Below are 15,440 nucleotides of genomic sequence, written 5' to 3'. Positions count from 1 at the left end.
TTACTATGGTAAACTTCATTAAAAAGGAATCCCGCCAGTCTTTCTGAAGATTCTTAGACAAAATTATTTACAATACATAATCGTTTTCTCTTCATAATTGAATGTATTGAGCCGTATCTAGAATGGGAAGTGTATAAATATTAATTTGGAGTAATATTTAGTATGTGTTGGTGTGGTGTGTGGTGTTGTGGAGGTGGTGGTGTGGTGGTGGCGGCGTGTTGGAACTGTCTGTGTGGCCAAAGCGGAGGCTGGGTCGCTATCTGCTGTTTTTACAGCAAGATATGGACCAGAAAAAGAGTCCCAGCAGGTCAGTATGTTATTCATTTACACCGTGGATTCATTAGCTCAATCACTAGCCCAGCACAGTGGTGATAATTTCGTGGTATAGGAGTAAATTGTGGCGGTAGAATTGACGTTTGTGACAAAGGGGGGTTGAACCAGTAATGTTTGGTTGCCACTCTTGTGTCTAATGTTTATATCCAACAGAGTGGTTTTAACCCTGCCTCCTGCCTCCTCAGCCTGCCCTCACCACCACCACAGCTGCCATGCTGACGGCGGCCATGGGGAAGGCAGGGAGAGGCCAATGCTTGCCAGTTAACCAGTACTGGTACCCCACCACCGCTACCTAAGAATCTCAAAGTTTCGTACAGTATATAATTACGAGCCACAAACCCGGTTCCGTAACTACCACGGATCCTAATCAGTTTTCACCATGAACAGGACTTCTATATCAGTTAACCTTCATCACAGATTAGTTTGTTTCATGTAATTTTTAACTACAACTCACAATGACATGAGTGTGAACTGACTAGTACAGTAGATACCAGTTGTATGAGGGGATGTAAAAATAACCAGCAATCTTGGCCACAACTGAAGGGAATTGTTTAATAAACATAGCTGTGGGTTTGATTCCAAGGCCATCTGTGATTCTGTTTTTCTGTACTGTCCATATATTCTAGTCCAAGCACACACTTACAGGAACTGCGTACAGTAGCAAGAGTCAGCTGGCCACTGTTATCCTCCTTGTGTGTTATCAGGGGAGTGTTTAGGTGTTTTCCTTGTCAGTACACAGCACTGCACTTGCGACCTGTGTCAGCTGACTTTTATGAAATAATAGTGATTAAAGGTAGTAGATGGGAATGAAAAAAACCATATTTTGGGTGAAACTGCAGGAGAGTTCCCACACACAGAATTTACTGTTGAATTTTTTTCTCAACTGTAACAGTTATCATTGTGAACACTTTTAAATGTGTCAGAAATGCATAAATAAATCATTAAAACCCAGACATAAACATAGGTATCACATCAAAATCATAATGGGCAACTTTTAGAAAAATACCTAGGAAGCCTGTGTCAAAAATCTGTCTACGTATTCCCAGATGCCCTAATTGCATAAGGGATGGCCACAAAAAGTGCCTCCAGGGTGCCCTGTCCTCTGCCAGTTGGCCACTCGTCCTCCAACTCACACCCCCCTCTCACATCTTAACCTCTACATCACTTACACACTGTGCGTTGAAATACTGAATCAGCAGTCATGTACAGAATCAGCATTCTTAATAGGGAAATAGTATCATTTTTATCACCATACAGGTTCATACACACCTAGGCAGATTATTTGAAATCAGGTTAAAAACTTGTGCTTAACAATTAATAAAAAATAAGGATTCAGAGCAAAAACATGCTAAAGTTAGGGGGTATTTCCCTTTTAGATCACCAACATGCCTTGACAGACTTCTGTTTTGCATAAATATTGATTTGGAGTGCAGATAAATGTACTTGCATGTTAAATCAATATTTATACAAACTACAAGTCTGTCAAGGTGAGTTGTTGAGGTAAAGGCGAAACACTTCTGCTAACTCTAGCTAGTTTTTGTGCTGAATCCTTTTTTTTTTTTTTTTTTTTTTTTTTTTTTAATCAGTCAAATTAAACAAAATTTTGACAGGATTTCAGATGATTAGATGTGTATAAACCAGTGTGGTGATAAATATTAGGCTATAATTTAGTATTTTCCATTTAAAAGTGCCAATTTGGTATTTTGTCTCATCCCTCTGACACATTCATCAGTCTCCATCCTTCCAAATGGCCAAAGCATCTCAAAATTTTTCTCTATACACTTTCAGTCACATCCATGTCAACACCATAATGCTCCTTCACTTCCTCACTTGTCTGTCTGTCTTTCCATGTCCCTCCACTTTTTTTTTTTTTTTTTTTTTTTTTTTATAAATCCAACTCTGGGCAGTCTTCAGGGCCTAGACTATCCCAATGCCCAGTACTCCTACGCACCTCCACATGTCACCACTTCTGTGCAAACACCTACCGTCCAGATTGAGTACATGCTAGGGCTGTCTCATACAGGACTGGTGTACTGGTATTAGTGGGGGTATTTTTAGTCATTGGGTCTTCTGGTAGATCAGAAAAGTCTGCTTTTGTGAAATTCAAATCCTTAAACTGGTCCCTGCCCCAGCTGGGATTTGGTCCTGGGCCTATTAGGACTGCAAGCGCTTCTCCACTGATTTAGCCCCCACCCTCCCCCAAGTATGACTTTTTCTGCACTTTTGATGTAAATTAGAACTGGCAGATCAATGGAACATTAATAGACAGTTTGTTTGTCACGTAACATCAGGTTTCATTTAGATGTGAATGTTGGTTGCAGATATTGTAAGTCAGGTACAGTAAAACCTCGATATAATGGACTGCAATACTGTATATCAGAATTCACTTTTATCGGAATTGAGAAGCTGACCAGACCAAATTTTTATATGTTGGAAAAAGTCTGATGCATTTAACAATGCATTTGGTTAGGTACAAACCCATCGCAAGGCAGGATATTGTATCTCGGGGTAGATTTAACGTGTAAAGTATAAAGATGTATTTTTGAGCCTTTGGTTTCCCCCCAACCAAGTCCTGAACCCACCCAAGTGAGTCCAAAAACAAGTTTTTAGCAAACCTAAACTCCCAAATAGTTTTAAAACAAGCTAAACTAAGCCTAAAAGCAGTTTATAACTCACCTAAACCCAAAAATAAAATTAAAAATTGTCAAATATAAGTCTGGAAGAAATCAAGCTTAGCAAACTGTATGGTACCCCAAAATGACAATGTTCGCTCTGCCTATGACTAAAACGCATTAATCTAAGTCTAAAAACTGTTTATAAGTCAACCTAAACACAAAATTTAAGTCTAAAATGTCATCAAAATCAGAAAACAAAAAATCAAAACCCATTGTTAAACTGGGGTTTGGCCATCGTTAGGCGGACTATGGTGGTATTTCTACCCCCATCGCCAAGCCTGGATATCGCATCTAAGGGTACCGGTCGTATCCCAGGGTATACCTGTAAATAAAAGACATGTTTATCCATGGACAGTGCAGTATTATTATATATATTATGGTATACCATTTGATTACTGTAGTGAGTGTATAATACAGTACAGTATTGCATTGGTAATGAAAAACTGTTGGTGCAATCCAGACTAATGTCTGATATACTGGAAAAAGTCCAGACTTGCAGGGGGAAGTCCAGATGTCGCTTTTATCGGACTTTCGCTTTTTTTGGAATGGCTTGGACCCCAATTAGTCTGTTATAATGAAGTTTTACTGTGCTGGGTAGGTCAGTTGTACAAATAATGCACTTCTGGCCACTTGCTGTGTGGTATTTCAGGTAAGTATTGATAAAAGAAAGTGGAAGAGTATGTCAGTTGTATGTTATTAATTTTTCAAATGGAAAAATTTTACCCATAATTTGACAAAAAATATTAATGCCCTACCCAGCATGACTGATAGTGGGTTACCAGTACATCTTTTGCTGTTAAATATTGAGCATCAGTAGATTGATCTCAAAATTTTATCTGCATGTTCTAAAATATGAGCAAGACTATATATATATATATATATATATATATATATATATATATATATAGTGTATATATATATATATATATATATATATATATAAGAATAATGGTGTCCTTGATGCTTGAAATTTCAGCATTAAGTTCATGGAGTTGTATTTTATTGAACAAGGGGGAATAAAAAAACTAACATTTGTTTCTCCAAAGTTTCAGAGCAAGTGTTAATGGTGTAGGGCACAAGTAAGTGATCTTCTTGTATAGTTACAGTCAGTCCTCATGTATAAGTCTTGAATGTGTTTAGGATAAGTGAAACATGTTTCTAGTTCATGGCTGATGTGTTAAAAAAAAGTACAGGTAATTTGTATGTAAAGGAGCAGGTTAACATTAAGTATTCCTTCATCATCATAGTAATGAAGCAGCTTTATGCAAGTACTGTACTTAGTGCAGAAAGCACCCTCCTTACAAGTCACATTCATGACAACTTTTTGGGGGGGTTTAAGTAAATAGTAGCTATAAAAGAAAAGAAAATGCTTGTTAGTGTTCCAGTGCTTCTTATAACTCATTTGCCAGTTCCCCTAAAAGTTACAGTAGCTACCAAATGTATGGAAGAATTTGTGGTACAGTAGTTTTTAAGACATCAGCAGCTTACAAATGAGGACTGACTGTATTGGGTGGTGCCCGGCTGGTGTTGAGTTGTTTGATGCCATGTCTCGGTTCTGTTCGGCTCATCTCGGCTCGGTCTGTGCTCTAGCCTGGCATGTTGCTTCATCCTGAACAGTATTTTCACCATCTTGTATTTGTTCATTTTCATTTATCACCTCTGCAGTGTAAGTATGTCATGATTTAACCCATTGAACCAGAAGATGTATTCATGTTCTATTCGTGCCATCAAGAGTTTTCACATTGGATGGGACAGATATAGCCTTTATCAGCACCGTCACTAATAGAGGTCTTTCGTAAGTTGAATAAAGTAATCTATTTGTAGTAGAAATACTGTAAAAATCTCATCATATTGAAAGGAGTAATGGTTTCAGTCACAATATAATTTACATACTTGCTGTACATAGGTAATGATACTCTGGTTAAAGGAGCGCCTTGGTGGTGAAGGAGTAAGCTGGGTTAAAGTCCTACTTCTCCATGTCGAATGCCAGGGGCAGATCCAGGAATTTTTCTGAGATGTTGCCCATTTCACTTTTAAGAGTAAGGAGGGTTTGGCATCTCCTCTCTCTTAGCCAGCAAAGTAATCAGCCAGAAATGGTTTGCATGACATTTGTATGGGAATAATAAACATGATAACCTCTGCAAGATACAGTGTGTGTATGTAAAGTTTTGTATATAGATCTTCAGTGTGATAGAGTTGTGTTTCCCTGGTTCCACACATGAATGCTGAGCTATGTTTGGAAATGGACGGTGTAATATAATTGCTACGTATGAAGAAAGCTTAAGGAAATAATGTATGGCTGTAGTATCATCTTAGTCTGCCATTCCTTAACAGGTAATTGGCTAAAAGGGAATGCAGATCTGTCAGAAATAATCATTAACAGGTAATTGGCTAAAAGGGAATGCAGATCTGTCAGGAATAATCAGTCTGACTATTGTACAGTACTTTATGGCAAAGTCTGTATCTAACCCCTCCAGTTCCAGAAGTCTCATAAGCCGAGTAGAATCTTCCGGAAATAGTAAGACTAAATGAAATACGTCTTCTTAGTGCAGGGGTTAAATGAAATCTTAGTTACTTTTATTATTACTGTCATCTCAGTTTTTTGTAGATTTGTCATAAAAGTGAGCATGAGAGATTTCTTTATATAGGCTGTTGTGATTGTAAGAAACACATGCTAATACGCTATCGCAATACAATACAGTAAATAACCCTATCAGCCTGAGGATGTAATTTTAACTTTATTTTTGGTATCTTCATAATTATATTATCAGTAGCTAATGAGCTTTGGAGAATACAGTACTGTATTTACAGTATGAACTGGAAAGGTTGAATATAGCCTTCATTAACCCTTTGCTTGGAGGGAGGATGTCTCATAACCCTTTCAGTCTGATGGTGTGGTTTATTTATTCCTGCTGTCCCCAGATAATTTCATTCAGCTTTTGGGAGATGTCTTGCAGTGAAGGGGTAAATAAAGGCTGTATCATTCCTTTTTATCATTCTTTTCTGGTTCTAAAATTTCTCCAGAATTAAATGAAATGGTCTAGACATGGCAAGAATATATGAAAAATTTGCTATAGGGCTGAAAGAGTTATACAGTGATTTACTGTACTGTAGTCAGATGTTAGCTGTAACCAAGTGAAAAAGATGTCCTCAGGCTGAAGGAGTGAATTGTACAGAGAAGGAACTCAAGTACGTAAGTCCACATTATATGTCGGATGTGTTCCAAAATACAACTATATCATACCCTTTTTTACTTTTAACACTAAGGTACTGTAATTTGGAAAAAGTCAGCATATACAGTAATGAGGACTTCCTGTAGTAGAAAGGGAAATTTTTGAGTGAGGTAGGAGTGAAGTACAGTAGCTAGGATGAAGAGTGTGTTGGAAGATGGGCATGATGATATGCATTTTGGTGTTGCCTGTGGAATATTTCATTTGAGTACAAAGAGTATTTCCTTTTAATCATTGTACGTGTTGGTGTGTACAGTACAGTAGTAGCACTGGTAATGCATGCCTAGAGTGTGAATGTTTTTAGTCACAGCAGCAAGGTAGTGGATATAGGCTATAGTACGGTAACTTTGTGAAGGGAATTTACAGTTCTTATGTTGCTACGGTTTTTTGGCCCCAGGCTTATTTGATTGTGGATCTGTGGACTGAAGGCCAAAGCTGCTTTTCTCAGGCAGTCCACCATACTCCTATCAGGGGAAAGGGAGGTTCTACATGTAGCCGAGACATTTAGCCAGGCATTGGAGCTACTCAATTGTACCAGTGCCACTGCAACAAGCTATCCCTCTCCTGCACCTCTATTAAGGCTGTATCCATCCCCTCCAGTTTGAGGAAGCTGTCTAGGCAGCAACAGATAGTCAGAGGATAACAAGAATGAAATTTAAAGGATTCCCTTAGGCTCGGTGGATTGAGTTTTCATTGACCTTATTGTACCAGCGTGATGTGTTTTCATACTGTACCACCACAGGAGAATTATACTCACTGGAGTGTGTTGTTATTGTTTTGTTTTGCCTTTGCAGAGTGCTGGGTACTGTGTTAGAAAATATGGAAGTGGAGTTACATGCAGAATGTAGTAGTCTGGAGGGTATTGTGATTGTTTTTTATCCACCGTTGTGTACTGTCAACTTGCAAGGGTGTAGGTGGATGCACTTTTTAAGTTGGTTATTGTCATTGATGATGGATGAATGATAGTTCTACAGACTTAAGTTTTCACCTTTCTCACTCACTCGTTCCACTTGCCTAGAGAGGAGTTGATGAGAGTCTAGAGTGATGTGTTCAACTTTTAACCCCTTCAGTTTGATGATGCATATCCTAATAATATTCTTACTGCCTCCAGACAGTTTCACTCAGCTTGGGAAAGACCTCTTGTACTCAAGTTAGTAAAGTGGTTAACAAAAGCATCATGTAACATCCCTACTTCAGAGAGGTTCTGCTAAGCTGAATAAAAGTGTTGGAAAGTAGCAGGAGTCAGTAATTCATCATTGTAGTGAAGGTATTAACTTAAGATTTGGTGCCCCAGTCCACCTTCAAGGAATTCCGTAGTTTTTATAGAATTGCTTGTTCCCCTATAAATTCCAGCCAGTTGATGCTTCAGTTTATCTCCCTGGGTTTGTTAGTAGAAACTTCATCTTTTGTATTATGTTGCTGGTTAATGTCTTCATTACCAGTACAGGTCTGTGTGTTGTGGTTTGCATTTAACCCCTAAAGTCTGAAAGTCTCCCACTCTGACTTACCCCCCCAGCCGCATTTTGGGTCTGATTTGTCAGCTTTCACCAAGGTAAATTTTGGGCTTATGGGTTTCAAGTGCTTGATTTTACACACCCTGAAAATGTATATTTCACTCTAATGTGTGTATTGATTACCGCACTATTGATCATCAAAGGTGAAAAAAGTCACCCTTCACATAAGAATGAAGATTTTGGAAAGTACATTGTATTTGCCATTTAACCTTACAGAAATCACAAAAATCAATATGAATTATTTGCCTCGGCATGAAACAAGTTGAAGGAATGAGCACGGAAAAAAAAAATCGTGTAAGATAAATACTGTATATTATGTCTGCGATCATTAATATTAGGACTTACGTAGCAGGACCCAAAACTGACGACCGTCAGACATTGATCTTTAGGGGTTAAGGTGGCTGCTGTACATGTCTGTTGGTTTGTTGATTTTGTGATTCAGTCATTTGTTCAGGTTTTACAATTTGTATTGTAAAAGTTATTACAGTATTCACAGTATTCATGTTTGTGTTTTGTACATGTGTGTGTTTGTTGTACAGTATTTATGTGGATTTTAGAATATGATACTAGTCATGAAGAAGTGCTATGGAAAGGATGCAGAGCCACAATACAGTATTATGGCATCTATTTATGCCACTGAGCCATGTGAAATGAGCTGCAAAAGAATGAAAAACGGGGCCAAATTAGGGTAAAAAGATTGTAGTTTGGGAAGTGACTCTCACAGGTATATGTAAAGTACACACACACACACACACACACACACAGCACACATGTTCCTTGAGCTAGGGTTTTGGAGTCTTGAAAGATTTATGAAAGATTATATGGCCTATTTTCTGGGCATTCTCCCACTGTTTTCTCTTTCTCTATTTCAGGATCCTACCACACCCCATTCTTAGGTAGTAATGAGATGTGAGATAATGATGATGATTTTGCAGTCTGTGATATGAGGGAGAGAATGGTGTTTTGTGTGTCTGTACGCCTTTGTTGGTTAGATAGTAATCCTAATAATAAAAGGGTTTACCACAGTAACTTTCCTTACCTCATTCATAAAACAGTAGGATACCATTATGAGCATAAATTTTGGTAAACTGTGGAGCTGAGGGGACTGGAAGAAAGCTTTTTCTAAATTTTGATAAGCTGATGGTGTAGTGCAAAAGCCAGAAAGTGGAGGGGTCTTCAGGTCAGTTGAAGCAATAGGTTAGCACTAGAATATAATGCTGGTCACAAAGAGGTGCAATGGAAAGGATTTAGAACTGTAGTATTGTCTTATTCTGCCATCAAGCTGTGTGAAATAGGCTGCAAAACGACAAACTTCTGGGACAGGTTAGCATGAAAGGAGTACAGTAGTGTTGGTGAGGGTGATGTGTGATGTGGTGGTGTTGGTGAATCTGATGTGTGATGATTGCTGTGGTGGTGTTTCAGGCGGGTGAAGCGTGCCAACAAGGAGGAGAACATGTGGGACTGCAGTGTGTGCACGTACCGCAACTCACCTGAGGCGTTCAAGTGTCTCATGTGTGATGTACGCAAGGGCACGTCCACCAGGTTAGTGATAGAGATTGTATGGTCACAGTTGCTTTGGTATATCCCCACGCCGCCCTCAGATTCAGTAAGTGACAAAAGTTAAACCACAGTCGCAGTAGCTGGTTCAGGTTTTGGGCATGCCCATTACTTTCGTCTGTAATGCATCATATCAAAGACAGTTGGTTGTAGACAGAGACTCATACCAAGCCTCTCTCAGCATAGGAGTATTTGCCATTAGTGGAAAGTAAGAATTGGAAGTGATATAGTACTAGGAAAAGTTTTTTCCCACACAGTACACTCAGTTAAAAGTATCAGTGCATGTGACACAAGGCAATGACAATAGATGGTGGATTTTACAGAATTCCGAATGATTCTATCCCATGTCAGAAGATCTTTTTTAATAGGAATGCTGTATATTGCTTGCTTGTTGACATTTATTGGTATAGTTGTTATATGTACGTTTGATGATAAAATGTTCATCTTTTGGGGACATGGCTAGTCTGTATTGTTAATTATTGTTAATTATAATATCATCATTAGTTTTGTATTTTTTTCAGGAAGCCAAGGCTGAATGCAGAGCTTGTGGCAGCTCAGGTGGCCCAGGTGGTGCCCCCTAAGGTGAAGAAGGCTGAGAGGAAGGACCGCGAGCGCAAGGGTGATGGGCGCAACCTTCAGAAGGGCAGGTGAGCCAGTGTGGTAGTGTGTTGGGAGCTGGGGATTGTTTACTGTTGGTGTTTGTTGGGCAAATAATAGAACTGGGAATATGCAGTACCAGGTGTTTTTTATTTTCTGGTGCCATGTGTGTCATTTGTACATAAAATTGAATTAAAAGTATTGTACAAAGGCTTAAATGATGAATGAACGGATATATAACCAGTTTCAGTAGGCTTTGTGTTGGTTGCATATCATACTTGTATTTTGTGCTTTTTCTTCTCAGTTGTGGATTCTGCCTGCCCCTCTTAAATTTTTGGTGTTTAGATTGAGACAATTGTGAAGCCTTAAGTTTCTTCTGAAAGTGTATTTGTAATGTGGTGTACTGTTAGCTGCGTAAGTTAAAGCCCATAACCCCTATGACATATTACTTGGTTCATAGTTGCTAGTTCCTTGTTATATAAATATTTTGTGTCCCCACCATGCCTCACCCAGACCCCGGTTGAAGAACGTTGACCGCAGCACTGCCCAGCACAATGCCGTCACTGTCAACAACGTAACTGTCATCATCACAGAGTTCCAGCCTAAGCAGCGCCGTGCCCCCTCCACCACCACCACCTCCCCCACCACCACTGCCACCTCCACCACATCACCACCTCCTTCTGCCACCTCCAATGGGGATGCACAGGGCATGTCCTCATCTGAGGCAGGGTCGATATCTGATGCCTCCACGGACACCCGCAATGGGGACATGACCACTGAGTCCCGGAGCTCCTAGGCCACTGAGTCCCAGAGCTCTGAGACCAGCGAGTCCTGGAACTCCCAGGCCAGCGAATCCCAGAGCTCTTAGGTGACCCTTGCCCTGTCCTGCCATGCCTGGGACCCCTTCCACCTCCCTCCACTGACACCAATGGGGATGCACAGGGCATGTTGGCATCCAGGGTTGGCTAAGTTTCCAACACCTCAACTGACACATGATATGGGGACGTGAAAGCAGAGTCCTGGCACTCTTAGGTCATCCCCACTCAGCCCTGAGCAGGACCTCTGTGTCCCCAGCCTGCCACAACCGATGCTCATTAACCCCTTCTGTCCCCTGATGTATTTTTAAATTTTGTTCTGGCTGTTTCCAGTTTTATTCTGCTTAGGAGAGATCCTTTCTGATGAAGGGGTAAACGAAGGCTATATATATCTAACCCCTCCGGTTTGAAACATCTCCACTGATCAGAATAAAATCACTTGTAGATACCAAGAATGAATGTAAAAGTACATTGTCAGACTGAAGGGGTTACTCTCAGGTGAACATAATTGTCTGGCGTCATTCTGAAATAAATTCCTACGTGCACCAATGGCAGCGATAAGGGTTGCTTGAGGTAGTTGTTAAGCCTTGACTGATGGAGTTCCTTGGAGCTGAACAAAATTGCCCAGTGTTGGCGTAAAAAACAACCCTGAGGTGTGGGAGGGTTAATGCTTGAGAGTTTCAGGAGTTGGCAAAAGATTATTATGGATACATTTTGAGGACTCAAGGTGGGAATCTGTGGAGTAAAAATGTAGTAGTGTACAAAAAAATGTGACGTGTTAAAGGAAGAATAATTGCCTACAAACTGAATTGTTATTAATTGGGAAGATACAAATGTTTCTGCTAAATGGAAGAATTATACATGGAAATAATGTCTTGTTGGGATGGATATTGTTTGTTTGAAAGTCCCAGTGGTTTTGGCATAGCTTGCTGAAAGGTAAATGGAAAAATTATTATCTGGAAATGTTAAAAAATTAAAATTGTTTTATTGAGAAGAGAACCACATTGGCCCAACTTTCGAAGTGCTAAGCTCGAGGTCTCTTGTGTCTTAATATTCCTCACAAAGAAAATGCTTGGCATATCCCATGTACCTGGAAGATGACTTGAGTGTGTGAGTGAGTGACTCTTAGCCTGTGAAAATAGATACTGTACATTGACTAAACTTGCACCCATGTAAATACCACCACAACTGTCCAGAATGAGATGGCCTTTGCATGTACTCATTACAGATGGTGGATGTTAGCACTAGGGTGGTGAGATGTGAAGGTGTATGCAACGATGGAGAACTTGAAACTTGCACCCTTGCTAATACTACCATATCATACTAGCCTGGAATGAGACAGCTCTGGCATATACTTATTATGGACAGTGGGTGTAAGTGCCCAGTGGGTGACATGTGAAGGTGTGTGGCACATAGGACTCTGGTTGAGGAGGCAGATGAGGCCCATGAGGTACCCTGGGGCCCTATTCTTGGCAACCTAGGAGGCTTTGTAGCATCACTTCCTTGATTTATTTTCCAATTGTTATTTATATTATTTTTAATCTTGAAAGATGATAGAGATAACATTTAAAAATATGGTAATGGTTAGGATCTTGTGGCTCACTCTTACCTGGAAAAAAAAAAAAAATACTGGTAGCTACCTCGAACAGAATGGCTACTCGAATTGCTGCAGTCATGATAGAGGTAATGACATATGCACCATGTAGCCCCCTGCTTATTTCTTCTTTGTTATTTATATTCTCTCTCACTAGTTGAAGTTTTTCTCCTTTCACTCTATTATCACATTGGGTCCTCTCTCAAAAACCATCACTTTACTTTTATCCTGTAGATTACAAAGGTAAGATTTAAAAATATATCATACAAAATGCAGAAACAAACTGGTAAGGAATTTGATGTAGGGAGCCTCAACAGAAATAAATTGGTAAGGAAAATGGTAAGAAGAAGAAACAAGCTGGTAAGAATGAAAAGTTAAACTGTCAAGAAGGGAGAAGAAGTAAACTTAAGAAGAGAGGAAATATACACAGTTAAGGAAAAGTGTCAGAATGCCCAGGAGATAAACTGATAAGGAAGTGATGCTGGAGAGCCTCCTTAAAGTAACAAGACTATTGTGCCCTCGACTAACACTTGCAGGGAAAAAGCAAGCATTAAAACGAGCAGTAGGGAGATACGGGACTCTCGACGAACACTAAAGCTATTGGTACTGCCAGTTAATTTGTACAGTTTGGTTAACCTTCAAGGTACTATATGTATATATATATACGGAATATATATATATGAGTGTAAATGGCACTGACCTTATTTTGGGAATTTCTATGGATTTTATGGATAGAATTGAAATAGACTGCCTTCGATTGTTCTTGCCTTTCATGAGAGAGATGTGGCTGGTAGGGAGAGCATCCATCAACCTTCCCTAACTCCTTTCAGCCTGGTGAAGTTTGTTGTTGCTTAGTCTTGCTATCTACAGACAGAAGCATTTAACTTAGAACAGGCATACATTACTGAAGGGTTAGAACAGACGTTACATTACTGAAGGGAGTTAATGAAAACTGTGCCTAACCCTGAGAATGTGTAGACCTGGAGAAGCCTCCCCCCTACCCACCCCCCTTTTTTTTTTTTTTTAAGCATTTGTTCAGGTAGGAATGAGTGTCCATGGCTACTAGAAAAATCAGTCTCTCAGTCAGACCACACCTGGCCATCAGCTGAGCTGAAAGGGGTTAGGGATGTTTGGTAGAACAGACGCCATAGTCACGATTGGTCAGGCCAAGAAATGTCTCATTATCATAAGGGTCGAGGGGGGACTCAAAGTCCTTTTGTAAAGTTGGTTGCAGAAGTCCTGTCACCTTTCCAGGCTTTCTCTCCTTGCAAATTACAAATTTCTTATAATTCTGCTGTAACTGACTACTATTATTATGACCTGTTCTAATTTGCCTTGTTAATCTGCAGCAGCAGCCCACTATTACTATTACTGTTACTACATCAGACAGAGTTTCAGTGTTTGTGGAGGGAAAAGCAGGAGAGGGAATAGAACTTTTGCTGCTGATAGTTCATTTGTAATTATGGTAGGGTAACATTAAGTATTGATGCAGTGAATGTCAGTGCAGGTGTGTGTGTGAGTGCATGTCACCCCATTTTTGTTTGTGTACCCCCAGTGGTTTATTGTGCGTGTTTTTTAATGGTTTATTCTGTACTTCAGTGGTAGGTGGGAGTACTCACCATCCACTCACTTGATGTAGTGCTGCTCTCGGGTGCCTGCCCTTTCCTCTCTTCCTTCCTTCTTTCCTTCCTTCCTCCTCTGTCTTTCTTTCGTCCATTCTTTCCTCTTCCTTCTGTTGATGAGTGACTCTACACTGAGTGACAAGCCAAATGGTTTCCTGTACACCAGGAAACCATTTATTATGCTGGGTGGCAACCTTATAACCAAATTATGGCACCTGGTGGTTTAGTGGGGAATTAAGCCTCTCCAGTCGGATTGAGCCAGTTCAGGTTTATATTCAAGGGGTGGTTAGGGTTTATTGCTCATGTAATGCCACTCAGGGATGAGTGAGGCTGGTCACTCTCGTCTTAAATGTCAGGACCAACTTGCTTAGCCCTGGGCTCATATGTTTCTCATGGGACAACACTGGATTAGATGATGAATGAATGAATTATTCTGTACTGTGGTACTGTATGTAGTCTCAGTTTATGAAGTTTGTTTTTGGCTATACGGTATTAAAACAGAATTATGAAGGTGTAGATAGGCTCACGATTTTTAATGGTTATTTATGGAATGCTTGTGATGGTTAGGTGTGATCAGCCTGCATCCCACATTTCAGAGTGCAGCCAGCAGTGACAGAGAGGCCAGATGCATTGTACAGACAGAGAAACAAGTATCTTCTCAAAGTTTGATGATACAAACGATTTGGTAGTGGAAAAATCAAACCTTCTGAAACATGCATTGGTAGAGATGGGATATTTTATTCATTGTAGTTTGCCAGTTGTAAATTTTCTTCAGATGAAACCGGGAAGGTGGTTGTTTCTTTAACTGGACCTTTGTTGTATGTTTCTTATCATCAGAATCATGTGGGCGTATCTTTCCTTTGGCAATTTTCATTTTAACTTCTTCACCTTGAGGGTGTAATTTGTATATCTGTTATTTCTGCCTCCAGATGATTTTAATTAGCTTAGGGGAGAGGGATATGCCATCATGCAGTGGTGCTGCCTAGTATGACTGCATAAGTCTACTGCATGACTACATCAACATTCCTCACCACACTCCCCATCTCCCAAAAGGAGGACAGTGCACATAAAGAGGTCATTTTCTGCCTGCAGTCCATGGAGTTCCCATTTAGATGAACTTGGAGCCTCAAATTTTACCTAGGGAGAATTTTCAAACTAGAGGGGTAAGGTACAGTCTTCCATAACATCTTAAGGTGGTTACAACTTCTACTGCTATGAGGAGATTTTTTAAACTGAAGGAGTTAGTTTCAGCCTTCAGTAACTTAAGATATGAGAGAGCTTGCCAGATCAGTAAACTGGACAAAACCCTCTGAGTAGCAAGAATAAGTTGGAAAATAGATCACTGCACTGAAAGAGTTAGGCATATGGTTCTTGGTTTATGTGTCGTGTGTCATTTTTAAAATGGCCATTATTTGGATAAGGTAAGAATATTATTAGTTTTTGTTGCAGTTTTTAGTTTCTGTTGCATAAATTATATGATGTGGTGTTACAATTTTATTGACA

The 15,440-nt window shown here is 39.8% G+C and overlaps 1 protein-coding gene across 1 annotated transcript; it reads left to right on the top strand.

The window, feature by feature from the left end:
* The first annotated feature begins 281 nt into the window (after positions 1 to 281).
* RYBP (ring and YY1 binding protein) lies at positions 282 to 10,806 on the top strand. The gene is made up of 5 exons (XM_080277256.1): positions 282 to 307; positions 4,055 to 4,087; positions 9,175 to 9,294; positions 9,831 to 9,956; positions 10,420 to 10,806. Exons 1-5 carry the CDS (start codon positions 282 to 284, stop codon positions 10,700 to 10,702), a joined length of 588 nt encoding a protein of 195 aa, XP_080133382.1. The 3' UTR covers positions 10,703 to 10,806.
* Positions 10,807 to 15,440: the final 4,634 nt, after the last annotated feature.

This window comes from Coenobita brevimanus, chromosome 69, assembly GCF_032717465.1.
Source record: "Coenobita brevimanus isolate Jiangsu-jjx chromosome 69, ASM3271746v2, whole genome shotgun sequence".
In the NCBI taxonomy this organism is placed as follows: Eukaryota; Metazoa; Arthropoda; class Malacostraca; order Decapoda; family Coenobitidae; genus Coenobita; species Coenobita brevimanus.
This window is presented reverse-complemented; position numbering and strand designations above follow the sequence as displayed.